Raw genomic sequence first — 15614 nt, 5'->3', positions numbered from 1 at the left:
CACACACACACACACACACACATATATATATATATATATATATATATTTATATATATGATACTTTTGACTCATCCTTTTTCTTTCAAATGTTTTACAGGCTGAAATGTGAAGTTCATAATTTTATAAAACTTTTTCTTTTTGTGAAAACCAGTATCTGAACTGTAAATCATGCTTTTTACAGTCATTTTATGGTTTAATATGTTACCATAGACATTGCCCTACTAATATTCACCAAAGCCAGACTTTGATGAATATTATGATGATAAATACTCAGCTGAAAAGACTGTAAATGAGAGAGGGTCTTTCACAGTGAAAAAGCTGCAGCCCAATGACTGGTGTGTATTTCTGTGCAGTGAGTAAACACAGTGACACAGACTGACTGTGCTGCTGTACAAAGACCTAAAATGTTCATGCTCCCTACCTTGTGTATCTGGAAAGACAGAACAGGTGTTATGACAGGTGGTAATGATAATGAAATTGTGCTGAAATGATTGTGACCACCAGCTTCCAAATTATGCAGCTTACATAAAAATATAAAAAGAAACAATTATGATCAGTTAATAAATATTGCGCGCACACACACACACACACACACACACACACACACAGAGTGAACAACACAGTAATTGTTGAGCCACAATAGTACATGAATCCAGCAGATGGTGCTAAATGCTAACATTTGCAGCATATTACAAGAGAAGTGGCTCACATACAGCAGCAACAAATACCTTAAGTCAATTCTCTTTGAATTCAAACATTTTTTATTGTATTACTTTAACAACTGTTCCTGTTCAAAACAATAACAAAATGAACACTAGTCTCATGTACTGTTCTTTAACTGATGCCCTACCATCAGTTATAATTATTATCATACATTAATAATTATACTACATATGACATGAGTAACATGATGTCAACTCTCCACCTCCCCCAGCTCCACCTGTTTACAATAGATCTGCTGTGAGATGTATGTATGCCTATGCATACAGCAGCATATCTTACATCAGAGGTTCTCAACTCTGTTCCTCAGAGTCTACTTTGTAGAGTTTAGCTCCCACCCTAATAAAACACACTTGAACAAGCTAATCAAGGTCTTTGGGATTACTAGAAAGTTACAGGCAGGTGAGTTTGGTCAAGGTTGAAGATAAACTTTGCAAGAAAGTGGACCTTGAGGGCCAGAGTTGAGAACCCCTGTGTTACATGCTCACAGAAGCGTGTCTGTGTATCTATTGGCAGTCACAAGTCCATAGTTGCTATGCAGCAGATATAGCCTGCCAAGACCAGATGCATTAACATTGTCATAAAAATTAACATGCTAAGCCAATTCGAAAGTTGATTAGAAAAATAATGGTAAATTAAATGGAATGCTATGCCTAACACAATGGAATGTCATAGTGATGTCACATCCTGCACTTCCCCATTAAAGCCTTGACAGTTTCTGCCTTTATGCCATATCTAATCCAGCCAAAGAACTAACATGATTATACTAATAATCATCAAACTGATAATTCTGCAGCATATTTCAGGTAGGATTTAAGTTCATACTGTATTGTTTTGGGCTTAACTAAAAAACATATCTAACTCATTTTAATATCATTTTGCAGAATCCAGTGATGTTACACAGACACCAATATTATGGGTTCCACAGGGTGAATCTGCACAAATGAACTGCAGTCATACTAAGGGTGCAGACTATTTCTACATGTATTGGTTTCGACAGCGGAAGGGAGAAACAATGAGACTCATTGCTTTTACTACAACGACAAACATCAAGCCAGACTTTGGTGAATATTCTGATGATAAATACTCAGCTGAAAAGACTGTAGCTGAGAGAGGGTCTTTCACAGTGAAAAAGCTGCAGCCTGATGACAGTGGTGTGTATTTCTGTGCAGTGATTAAACACAGTGACACAGTCCTACTGTGCTGCTGTACAAAAACCTATAATGTTCATGCTCCCTAAACACAGAACAGGTGCTATGACAGGTGTTAATAATGACAATGAAACTTTGCTGTTTGTTTGCAACTCTATCTACTTGTAGGGATCTTTCGAAAATCTGCATAACATTTCATAATATGACTTTGCAGTGTTTAAGCCACAAAATGCCATATAATGATTGTGACCACCAGCTTCCAAATTATATAAAAAAAATAACTAAAATAAATAATCAATTAATATCATTTCATTAATATTATTACAAAATTACCTGGTTGTTACTCCTTCTGCAGGATTCGATAGAGTAGCATGATGGCATGAAGTGTTTAATAATCAGAATTAATATTGTAACAGTCACAAACCTGTTAGCATAAGTATATAGTTGGGGGCAATTTAAAGATATATTCCTACGATCTTTTCTTAGCGAAGATTATGAAGATGTGGCGTCAAGAAGGCTGGTGGAGAGAAAGCAAGGGGCCAAGGAGAGTATAAGAGACTTTGCATTTCATTATCGTGCTCTTTGTTTAAAATGGAGAAAGACCATGTCAGAGAAAGACATTGTAATGGCCATATTACGTAATTGCAATCCCCGCCTGGCTAGTTTATTAAGAGGTACCGTAAACAATGTTGGCGAGCTTGTAAGAATTGGGGAGACAAATTGAACGTGATTTTGATGAAGCCGAAAAATATTGGAATCAGGTAAATTCTGAAGAGCAAAAGAAAAAAACATATGCCCGCAAGCACTAGAGTGGTGCAGTCCATCAAAATGCAGCATCAAACTGTAAATATACCTATAGTCTTGCGTGATAGCTTTTTTCTGGCCATGGTGGACACCGGTAGTTCATCGCGTCTAACTTGGACCACTTCTCTTCTCTGTCTACATGGCATCACTAGGTTCTGTCATTCAGAAACATGGCTTTTCATATCACTGCTATGCTGATGACACTCTGTAACAGTCACAAACCTGTTAGCATGTTTTTTATATTGTAATTGTACTACCCACCATGAGGGGGCAACATGGAGCTATACTCTTAGATATAAAATGGGTGTAGGGAGTAGAAGAAGTCAGATTCGTAATGGAGGGAAGTAAGCATGGCTTATGGCTCCAAATAATCACTTGTCCTGATTGAGAAACCTTGAGTTTTATGCTCAATCTGAAGTAAGCATTGTTTCTTGTTTTGTATTGATTGAATGCTTTTGGGTAATTTATGTGTAGTAATTTTTCTAATCTGATTTATTTCATTTTATTTCAAATGACTCCACATTCTGTGGGATTTATCCTTATATTCATATGCCTGTTTTTGACCTGCATCATAAGGATGACTTTTAAGTGGGTTTTGAGGCTGTGAATTATGTTGTCAACTGTTGTGGATTCTTGAACCGGGGTGACATGGCACTGTAAAGTGCAGGGTCAACGATTTACCTTGACACTGTTTATCTTGAAAGACAGAGATTTAACAGTACCAGTCATTTTAGGAATGGATTTCTTGTTGCATTCTGGGATTGTGCTGGATTTCAGTAAAGCCCAATATGGTTTACCATCTGTAAGTAGCCAGGACGTGAACCAGTTTTTCCCATTTATGATGCAAGATTCTTCTTCATCAGTCTACTTTTACTTGGCCATACCCACACCTACCGTTGATGGTACACCATGGATTACGTGTTGCACTGGGGACATTTTTGGATGGTATTCTTGGACATTGGATTTCATGGACATTGATTTCTATACTGTGTGGAATGAACATTCAGCATCTGTATCATTGTCGTCATCATCATCATCACATCAGAACAGATAAGATTTTGACTTCTATGCTGTCCTGAGTTTATGTTGGGTAAATATGTATGTTTGTTGTATTGTTTATTAAGGGGTTTGAAAGATAAAAAGAGGTAAATGAATGAGAAGCATTTATTTGTTGTTTTATTTATAGATTTGACAGGTTTTGGTCATTGCCTGCAATATATAGAGCTAGTTTGCCTTATTGATGTCTTCTGTTGTGCCTTAGATAAAATCTAGTTAGGGGTTCCCTCCCTATAAAACAGATTTATAACCAACACTTTTTTTAGAGTAAGGTAACGGTTATATAAATGGCGCCCGAACAGGGACCCTGACTAGTTGTTTGAAAACCGTTGATATATAATGGCAAGTCAAAAAGCTCTGGATAAGGATGAGTGTGTGCCAAAGGTAGATTTTACATCTCTTATGGAGACTGTGTTGAGAGACCTTAAAGGCAAGTGTTGTCTGGTGTATATAGATGATGTAGTTGTGTACTCCAAAAATGAAGTGGAGCACATCTATTATCTCACTCAGGTATTCCAGTGTTTACATAATGCTGGACTTACACTTAACCTCAGAAAATGTAATTTCATGCAACGCGACATCACTTACTTAGGTCACATAATCTCAGCAGAGGGCGTTAAGGCGATCGTTTGCTGTATCAAATGGAACGTGAATGTGAGAGAGTTAAGAAAGTTGTGGAAATGTCTGTACAGGAACTTGGTCAATCAATGGTTGATTGTCTTAAAAGAAGGGATGTGCAACTTGAAGCCAAATTCAGATCATTTATTTCAATAAGTACGCCTGTAACATCTAAAATTGGTTATGGGGCTCATGATGCTGGGCAAAGTCAAAATCATACCTATGAAGCTCAGCAAAGCTCTTTAACCAGTCAAGAGAAAACTATGTTAATGCCCTATAACCCACCGGTCAAATTAGACTTTCCCTGTTTCAGTAATAAACAAGATGAGGATCCTATTCTGTTTATTGAACACTGTGAGGAATACTTTGCAGTTAGACCATTGAGTGACCAGGAGATCTTGGCATCTCTTAACACAGTGCTTAAGGAAACTGCTAAAGACTGGTGGCAAGCCGAGAGAAGGAAAGTATATAGTTGGGGGCAATTTAAAGATATATTCCTACGATCTTTTCTTAGCGAAGATTATGAAGATGTGGCGTCAAGAAGGCTGGTGGAGAGAAAGCAAGGGGCCAAGGAGAGCATAAGAGACTTTGCATTTCATTATCGTGCTCTTTGTTTAAAATGGAGAAAGACCATGTCAGAGAAAGACATTGTAATGGCCATATTACGTAATTGCAATCCCCGCCTGGCTAGTTTATTAAGAGGTACCGTAACCAATGTTGGCGAGCTTGTAAGAATTGGGACACAAATTGAACGTGATTTTGATGAAGCCAAAAAATATTGGAATCAGGTAACTTCTGAAGAGCAAAAGAAAAAACATATGCCCGCAAGCACTAGAGTGGTGCAGTCCAACAAAATGCAGCATCAAACTGTAAATATACCTATAGTCTTGCGTGATAGGTTTTTTCTGGCCATGGTGGACACCGGTAGTTCATTGTGTCTAATTCAAGAATCCGTCTGGAATCAACTGAGCAAGGGTGAACCAAGTCAGCCAAGCAGGGGCCAGACATTTGTGTTAGCCAATGGGCAAAAGCAAGCAGCTACTGGAAAAGTGACATGGCACTGTAAAGTGCAGGGTCAATGATTTACCTTGACACTGTTTATCTTGAAAGACAGAGATTTAACAGTACCAGTCATTTTAGGAATGGATTTCTTGTTGCATTCTGGGATTGTGCTGGATTTCAGTAAAGCCCAATATGGTTTACCATCTGTAAGTAGCCAGGACGTGAACCAGTTTTTCCCATTTATGACGCAAGATTCTTCTTCATCAGTCTACTTTTACTTGGCCATACCCACACCTACCGTTGATGACACGTCCATACAAACCATACAAAGACTAACCCTTGAAGCAGAGACTACACCATCGTACAAGGAAAAATTGGAACTTGACTGGCCTGACTGGCCTACTGTATGCTCAAAAGAGATTGGACATTCTAGTATAGTCAAACATCGAATTATAACCACTGATGAACTGCCAGTCAGAAAAAGGGCATACAGACTGTCCATTGACAAACAAAAATTTGTTGATGAGGAAATTCAGGAACTGTTGAACAAAAAGATCATACAACCATCTGTCTCACCATGGGCATCGCCTGTTGTTGTTGTACCCAAAAGGGATGGAAGTTTCAGGTTGTACATTGATTATAGAGGCTTAAATGCCAAAACACATCTTGATGCCTATCCCATGCCACAAATCCAGGAAATATTGGAATCTTTCCATGGCGCTACTGTCTTCAGTACACTGGATCTCAAAAGCGGCTATTGGCAACTTGAGATGGAAGAGGGTAGCACAGAGAAAACAGCATTTGTGACATCTGCAGGCTTATTTGAATTCTTGCGTTTACCGTTTGGCCTAAAAAACTCAGCAGCCTCATTTCAGAGACTTATGGAGACTGTGTTGAGAGACCTTAAAGGCAAGTGTTGTCTGGTGTATATAGATGATGTAGTTGTGTACTCCAAAAATGAAGTGGAGCACATCTATTATCTCACTCAGGTATTCCAGTGTTTACATAATGCTGGACTTACACTTAACCTCAGAAAATGTAATTTCATGCAACGCGACATCACTTACTTAGGTCACATAATCTCAGCAGAGGGCATTAAAACGGATCCCAACAAAGTCTCAGCCATCAACAATTTTCCCACTCCACAGTCTCTCAAGGGTGTGCAGAGATTTTTGGGATTAGCTGGGTGGTACCACCATTTCATTCCACATTTCTCAACGAATGCAGCACCTTTACATGCACTCAAGCAAAAAAAGTCCACCTGGATTTGGGAAGAAGAATGTCAACGAGCTTTCAACATCATAAAACAGGACTTGATTCTATATATAGAGCTAGTTTGCCTTATTGATGTGTTCTGTTGTGCCTTAGATAAAATCTAGTTAGGGGTTCCCACCCTATAAAACAGATTTATAACCAACACTTTTTTTTCAGAGTAAGGTAACGGTTATAATGTTTAGTCCCTTACATTTATGACACTATTATCAGTATTGTTTTCTGCTTTTGCTCCATCAATTAAAACACTTTTAAACAAAGCCACAGCAGAAGCTGTTGCTACACTGAACAACACAATGGTTGAGCCACAATAGGGCATGAATCCAGCAGATGGTGCTAAAGGCTAACATTTACAGTATATTACAGGAGAAGTAGCTCACATCCCTCTGGTTTTTGGTGCCTCAAGTCAATTCTCTTTCAGTATGAAATTTTTTTTTTCCATTTAATTAACTTCTCTCCCAGTTTAAACCATTAACAAAATGAACACCAGTCTCATGTACTGTTCTTTAACTGGTGACATATCATCCGTTAAAATCATTGTCATACATTTGTAATATAGAATACTGCAACATTGATCAAAATATTGTAGAATATTGGGCAGCAGTCTTCCAATTGTATATATTCTTGTCTTCAGTACCCAGTCCAATAGAATCTGGTCAAATTAAAAGCTGATAATTTGTGGATGGAGCATTTGCACAACACTGGTACTTTATTATGAGCTCGTTTTTAGATATCTCACTAAGCTAAACCAGAGATAATTTAAACACAAAATTGAGTTGAAAGGATTTTCAAACAAGAACGGGGCTTTGATCCTTAAAAACTTTTCAATGAGTAACAATACAGTGTAAATCAGTTAGAATTATTGTCATGCATTTAAAAATATGTATTCTACGTGCATGAGGTGTAGATTTGAGAACCTCTCTTTTGCATGCAATCTGCTCACATCATATACTGCATGGCACAAACTGATTGGCCTCTCCTGATTCTGCAACCAATGAGATTGCTTACTCAACATTTAAATAGTTTAAAACATTTAAATCAGTGTTCGCTATAATGTGATCCTGAAGTTCGCTATCATATTTCCTCTGCAAACTGTCCTCCTCCCCCAGCTCCACCTGTCTAGATCTACTATTCTACAATCATTTCAATACTGTGCGTGGCAGTATTTTCTAGATTGAAGACATCTTTAATCTAGCCTACAGAAACACCATAAAGGGACAAAGTGATGTCATAGTGATGTCACATCATGTGCTTCCACATTAAAACTTTCACAGTTTCCTTCTGCATTTATGGCATATAGTCTAGCCAAATAACTAACATTCTTCTAGAAGAAGAAGAACATGATTATACTAATAATCATCAAACTGATAATTCTGCAGCATTTTTCAGGTAGGATATCTTTAAGTCCATACTGTATATTATTGTTTTGGACTTGATTGTAAAACAAATGCAACTAATTTTATTATTCTTTTGCAGAATCCAGTGATGTTACACAGACGCCAATATTATGGGTTCCACAGGGTGAATCTGCACAAATGAACTGCAGTCATACTAAGGGTGCAGGCTATAACTACATGTATTGGTTTCAACAACGAAAGGGAGAAACAATGAGACTCATTGCCTTCACGATGCTAGGCAGCAATCCTGATTTTGGTGAATTTCCTGTTGATAAATACTCAGCTGAAAAGACTGTAACTGAGAGAGGGTCTTTCACAGTGGAAAAAGCTGCAGCCCGATGACAGTGGTGTGTATTTCTGTGCAGTGAGTGAGCACAGTGACACAGACTGACTGTGCTGCTGTACAAAAACCTAAAATGTTCATGCTCCCTAAACACAGAACAGGTGCTATGACAGGTGTTAATAATGACAATGAAATTTTGCTGTTTGTTTGCAACTCTATCATACTTGTAGGGATCTTTCGAAAATCTGCATAACATTTCATAATATGACTTTGCAGTGTTTAAGCCACAAAATGTCATATAATGATTGTGACCACCAGCTTCCAAAGGTATATAAAAAAAATAACTTAAATAATTAATATATTTTCATTAATATTATTACAAAATTACCTGGTTGTTACTCCTTCTGCAAGATTCGATTGAGGTAGCATGATGGCATGAAGTGTTTAATAATCAGAATTAATATTTAGTCACTTACATTTACGACACAATATTATCAGTATTGTTTTCTGTTTTTGCTACATCAATGAAAACACTTTTAAACAAAGCCACAGCAGAAGCTGTTGCTACACTGAACAACACAATGGTTGAGCCACAATAGGGCATGAATCCAGCAGATGGTGCTAAAGGCTAACATTTACAGTATATTACAGGAGAAGTAGCTCACATCCCTCTGGTTTTTGGTGCCTCAAGTCAATTCTCTTTCAGTACAAACATTTTTTTTTTTCCATTTAATTAACTTCTCTCCCTGGGAAGGGGGGCCCAAAAATTTGTTTTGCCTATGTCACGAAAAGAGGTAAATCCGGCCCTGACTGCAACCCTAACCCTTAGCGAGAATGATGCACTATAACGCTATGCCTAACACACTTGAATGTGTAGCAGTGTGACACTATAAAGGTACTGAGTGATGTTATAGTGATGTCACATCCTGTGCTCCATCATTAAAGCTTTCACAGTTCGCTTCTGCATTTATGGCACGTCTAGTCTAGCCAGATAACTAACATGATTATACTAATAATCCTCAAACTGATTATTCTGCAACATATTTCAGGTAGGATATCAGTTCCTACCTATTATTGTTTTGGACGTAACAAGAAAAATGTCTAAGTAATATTATTATTTTGCAGAATCCAGTGATGTCGTTTTTAGATATCTCACTAAGCTAAACCAGAGATAATTTAAACAAAATTGAGCTGAAAGGATTTTCAAACAAGAACGGGGCTTTGATCCTTAACCTTTCAATGAGTAACAATACAGTGTACTTCATTAGACAATACAGTGTAAATCAGTTAGAATTATTGTCATGCATTTAAAAAAAATATTCTACGTGCATGAGGTGTAGATGATGTTACACAGACGCCAATATTATGGGTTCCACAGGGTGAATCTGCAGAAATGGACTGCAATCATACTAAAGGTGGACTCTATCTGTACATGTATTGGTTTCGACAGCGGCAGGGAGAAACAATGAGACTCATTGCCTTCATGATGGCAGACAGCAAGCCAGATTGGCCTCTCCTGATTCTGCAACCAATGAGATTGCTTACTCAACATTTAAATAGTCTGGTTCAGTGTTCACTATAATGTGATCCTGAAGTTCGCTATCTTATTTCCTCTGCAAACTGTCCTCCTCCCCCAGCTCCACCTGTCTAGATCTACTACTCTACAATCATTTCAAAACTGTGCGTGACAGTATTTTCTAGATTGAAGACATCTGTAATCTAGCCTACAAAAACACTATAAAGGGACAAAGTGATATCATAGTGATGTCACATCATGTGCTTCCACATTAAAACTTTCAGTTTCCTTCTGCATTGATGGCATATATAGTCTAGCCAAAGAACTAACATTCTTCTAGAAGAAGAAGAACATGATTATACTGATAATCATCAAACTGATAATTCTGCAGGATTTTTCAGGTAGGATAGCTTTAAGTCCAGACTGTATATTATTGTTTTGGACTTGATTGTAAAACAAATACAACTAATTGTATTATTATTTTGCAGAATCCAGTGATGTTACACAGACGCCAATATTATGGGTTCCACAGGGTGAATCTGCACAAATGAACTGCAGTCATACTAAGGGTGCAGGCTATAACTACATGTATTGGTTTCAACAACGGCAGGGAGAAACAATGAGACTCATTGCCTTCATGATGGCAGACAGCAAGCCAGATTTTGGTGAATATTCTGATGATAAATACTCAGCTGAAAAGACTGTAGCTGAGAGAGGGTCTTTCACAGTGAAAAAGCTGCAGCCCGATGACAGTGGTGTGTATTTCTGTGCAGTGAGTGAGCACAGTGACACAGACCTACTGTGCTGCTGTACAAAAACCCAAACTTCCTTAATGATTTGTGGTGCATAAAAAGATATTTTTCATCCAAAGTGACATTTTTCAACAGACATTTCTTCTCGAACAGCCTGTATTCATGACATTTTGTAATCTAGACAGAGAACTAATATGATAACACTGATATTCTTTAAATTGACAATACTGCAACATACTTCAGGTTATAGAGTTCAGTTCTTTGTTCATTATTCATTGTTTTGGAGTTAATATTATACACGGATATTAAATAATTTATTATGTAATATTAAAATTAGTTTGATGTTCAAGCCATTGATGTTGCATGCAGACTCCAATATTATGGATTCCACATGGTGAATCTGCACAAATTAACCCCAAAATACTTTATTATGCATGCGACCAGCCTTCAAATAATCTTCAAAAACATAAATCAATCAATCAATCAGTTAATTAATTCATATTCATTTGCCAGATGATTTTATCCAAAGTGATTTATAAATTGGGAATATGACAAGCTGTTTATCACAGCAAGTTCATAAAGTGAGAGGGTCTTTCACAGTGAAAAAGCTGCAGCCCGATGACAGTGGTGTGTATTTCTGTGCAGTGAGTGAGCACAGTGACACAGACCTACTGTGCTGCTGTACAAAAACCTAAAATGTTCATGCTCCCTACCTTGTGTATCTGGAAAGACAGAACAGGTGTAATGACAGGTGGTAATGATAATGACATTTTGTTGAAATTATGTTCAAATGTTTGTTTGCAACTCCACCATGCTTGTAGGGATCTTAAGGAAATCTGCATAAAATTTCACAATATGACTTTGATGTGTTTAAGCCACAAAATTCCATATAATGGTTGTGACCACCAGCTTCCAAATTATATAAAAAAAAATTTTAAAAATCATAATATTAGTTAAAAAATATTATTTAAAAAATAACCTGGTATTGACTCTTTCTGCAGGCTTCACGGCAACAACTGTCTTTATGAATGACCATATATCATCACTGCTGTAATAATGAATATCACGGTCTTGCTGCTTCCTTACCTGCAGGACTGGAAGCAGCATGACTGCATGAACAGTTTAACAATCTGAATTCATTTTTAGTCACTTACATTTAATACACAATATTAGTGGTTACACTGTCACTGTCTGTTGTTTCAAACAAAGCCATAGCGAAATCTGTTGCAACACTGAACAACATGGTAAGGGTATGGTACATAGTAGCACAACATTGTGCTAATTATTGTTTCATTGTTATACGTGACATGAGTGACATGATGTCTACTTCCCATTACATTAAGGGATCTGTATGTTTTGCTGAGAAGAAGTAGGCAGAGTGGAGGTTTATATAGGTGTTTGATGCTTTTATGAAAATGTACAAGAGAGAGTCTGCTATATCTAGTTGTAACAAATCACAATTGCAATATAGGCTATATCATTAAACTGCATTAGACTAAAGTTGCACTAGACTGCAACCAGGGCCTGGATTAACGCATAGGCATTCTAGGCACGTGCCTATGCTCGCTCATCCAGGGGGGCCCAAACACAATGAAGACATACATCATATTTTTGTTATAGGCCTACTATGGGCTATCTACAACAGTAAAAGAACCAAAACCCCAGAAGGCATTGAGCAAATAAATATAACAAACAATAGGGTAAAAAATGACAAAGTATTTATTTTTTTATGTAGGCTATGGAAATAACGCTTTCTTTCTCCCGTTCTCTCTCACAGACGCACGCACTCGCGCACCGGAGCAGTTGGGGGTTCGGTGCCTTGCTCAAGGGCACCTCAGTCGACCATTAGGCCACGACTTCCCCCTTAAAAAAAATATATATATATATATATATGAAAATCATTTATATAACATGTAATCATGCATAACAACCATGAAAGATTATTTGAAATATCAGTCATAAATGTCATGCATTCGAATCGCAATAAGACAAGAATCCAGCAGATGGCACTATAATATAACATTGCAGGTATATGAGCGTGGAGGCTGCTCACAGACCTCAGATTTCTCTAACATCTCAGTTGCTTTGAAGGAAACGTGGTGTCACGTGATTTTTTGTAACCTCATGGATCCAGTTCTATCCAGTCTTAACCACTATTCCTCTCCAGGCCATTGATAAAAATGTGTCCTGTGTAGTTCTTTACCTAGTGACCTATTATGGATTATGAATATTATTATTTATTTAAGATTATTGCTTATAGTGCTTATGGTGTTCAGACATCAACATTAACTTGTTATTTAGTTGTTATGAAACATAACCAAAGTAACATGAATTTGAAAGCACCCATGATGTGAAGGGCTCTGAATGTTCTGTTGAGGTTAAGCAGTAGGCCATAGGCTATGCAACAGATAGATAGATAGATAGATAGATAGATTTCCTTCCTTGCTTGTGTATTTATTTAGCAGTTAGTACAAGAAAATGTTTGTCCTACCTGGTTAGAATTTTTGCAAATTAGGCTAGTACACTTAACAGAACAACTAATATATACTACCTAATATATATTACACATGGTTGTGTGTGCTGTAGCTGAATTCTGAAATATAAAGACGGTGGCTTCATGTTAAAATGGAATGTGCTAATAAATCTGAATTTTAGAAACAACATTTTGGACAATATTTAATTGGATGAGGTAAAAGTGGATGCATCAGGACATATATCATTCTCTCATAGTTAAAGTTGTTTATGCAACATATGCTTAACGCGCCATCGCGAAAAACTGCATAATATAGTGTATAATAGCATAATATAATATGCTATTTCTGTCACTGAATTAACAACCACATATTTACAAATATAATTTTCATAACAGAGAGCTAATCAAACAAACTGCATAGTTTTATATATAGAAATGCCCTGCAGTGTCACAAAATAAGATGGATGTATCCTTAGACATAATTATGCCATCAATTCAGTCTTATTCTAAATTCACCTTGTTTATATGGAAGCAAAGTGAACAAATAACACTCAGCCTATTTTTTTTAACTTAATGAGTTTCAGTGAACTTCTTTTTCTTTGTAACCATATCCAAGTGACTTACTGTATAGTACACTTTAAGAACATTCCCCTTAACCAACCTGTTATATAGTATCTTTGTCAAGTGCTGATAGTTGATGGATTTCCCCCTGCCAGGTGAAAACCTACAACCATTTGGTTACCAACCTAGATCTTTTTCCACTAAGCTACACCACCCAACCCCACCTCTAGAGGCGCACCATGATTATTTAAGCCTCAGGACTTTGCTGAGTTCAGCTATTCATTATGCAGTTGTGTTTTGCTGTCTTGTTTGTATCATTACAATGGCCTGAAACTATGTGTAAGCTGCTGATTTGCTCAAAACCAGCTTTACAAAGTTTTAAGTCTTAAATTACTCATTCCAATTTTTGTCTCAGGTCTTCAGGTAAACCAAAACCCTTTGGTGCTTATTCTTCAACGAGGGGAACCACTGAAGGTTGTCTGCTCCATCACAGGCACTAATAACCCAAACCTGTACTGGCACCGTTGGACCCCAACAGATGGTTTCAAGCTGATGTTCAGTTCTTTCAGTGTAGGAATGGTGGATCCAGCAAGCGTGGGGGATTTTTCATCTAACAGATCAGGGCTTCTTCAGATAGTGCTGGAGTCCAAGAGTGTAACCGATGTTGGTTCTGTTGTTTGGTTCTGTGCAGCCAGTCCCCACAGTATGACAGACTACAATGAAAGCTGTACAAAAACTCTCAGGGATGAAAACTGCTTTTCAAGTTCATTTGAAGGCTATTGTTTAATTTGAGGCCCTGTCTCAAATTGATTTGTTTGGAAGAGGTGTGACATAATTTTTGTCCAAAAAAAACAAAATCTACAGTAAAATTTACCCCTTGTGTTGAGATTGACTTTACTGTCCCAGAAACCCCAATGACTTATGTGTAAAAACAATAATCAATTCAAAATTAACCTTTTATTTTCTCTTCAAATTCTTTAAATATGTTCCTCTGGCCTAATCAAAACCCATTTGAATTGTTTTATTGAAGTATTAACCCTCTCTTTCATCACAATGTAGAATATCATTTACTGGAAAAACTAACAGCATTTCAGTGTGCTTCAGATTACTCAGAGTGAGCGACTGATTCATGATGCATGAGTTCAACATGTTCCAGAAAAACAATACAGATGTGGGAGTGTGTGGTGCAGACTGTTGATAGAATAACCTGCAAGCATGCTCCTCGAATGAATCACCAGTTTCTGCACCAGTTTCCAACAGCTCTTTTTTGTTTCTTATTGGTTTAGTCTGTAGACGTGCATGAGCTTTGAGGCTTGTGTGCAGCAGCAGGTGTGTGAAAGATGCAGGATGAAGCACGAACATCTCGAGAACGTTCTGACCACATCCTCCCCAACACCTCCAAACTGCTCGCAAAGAAATGACACCACATCCTGCTTTCAGCTGCAGCAGTACAGCACTTAAAATCATCTATAAACCATTCAAAGTAGAATATCTCTTCTGGATTGTATTCACATTTTCAAGTAGAAAAGAAAAAAATTGTATTAGTTATTTGTTTCAGAAGACATATGCATTTACAAAATCAAGTTGTTGCTGTTATTTTCAGTTCACATTTTTCTTATGTGCAATGTTCCAGGAATTTGAGAAAAGCTTTAGAACTCATTATTAGAGAGGCCACATATGTAGTCTTATTTTTCTTATTGCAATGGAAGATTCTTACGTAACTTAGATAACTACCCACACTTTCCAAAAGTGCAGATTTTCCACTGAAGAAAAAAAGAAAAACATATGCAAATATCCTCTGTTTCTCATAAAACAAAGGCCTCAGAATTGCGTAAATGCAGAATGTTTTAGTCATCGCACAAAACAGAATACAAAACTGTTTACGTCACATTCTACTTTATTAGTTTCTCGTTGTTAGTTATTCATTCTTATCCAGTCACTATCTATGTTAAACTTTCATGCTTAAAAAAAAAAAGAAGAAAAGAAAAACATGATTAAATGTGTGATT

The 15614-nt window shown here is 37.1% G+C and overlaps 1 gene segment (V, D, J or C); it reads left to right on the top strand.

Annotated features, from left to right (window-relative positions):
• Positions 1–1468: 1468 nt before the first annotated feature.
• LOC107731985 (Ig kappa chain V-III region NG9-like) lies at positions 1469–1961 on the top strand. The segment is given in 2 exon segments: positions 1469–1527; positions 1606–1961. Coding segments are annotated over 2 exon segments (405 nt in total).
• Positions 1962–15614: the final 13653 nt, after the last annotated feature.

The sequence above is a fragment of the Sinocyclocheilus rhinocerous genome, unplaced genomic scaffold, assembly GCF_001515625.1.
Source record: "Sinocyclocheilus rhinocerous isolate Xijiao unplaced genomic scaffold, SAMN03320098_v1.1 scaffold1210, whole genome shotgun sequence".
In the NCBI taxonomy this organism is placed as follows: Eukaryota; Metazoa; Chordata; class Actinopteri; order Cypriniformes; family Cyprinidae; genus Sinocyclocheilus; species Sinocyclocheilus rhinocerous.
This window is presented reverse-complemented; position numbering and strand designations above follow the sequence as displayed.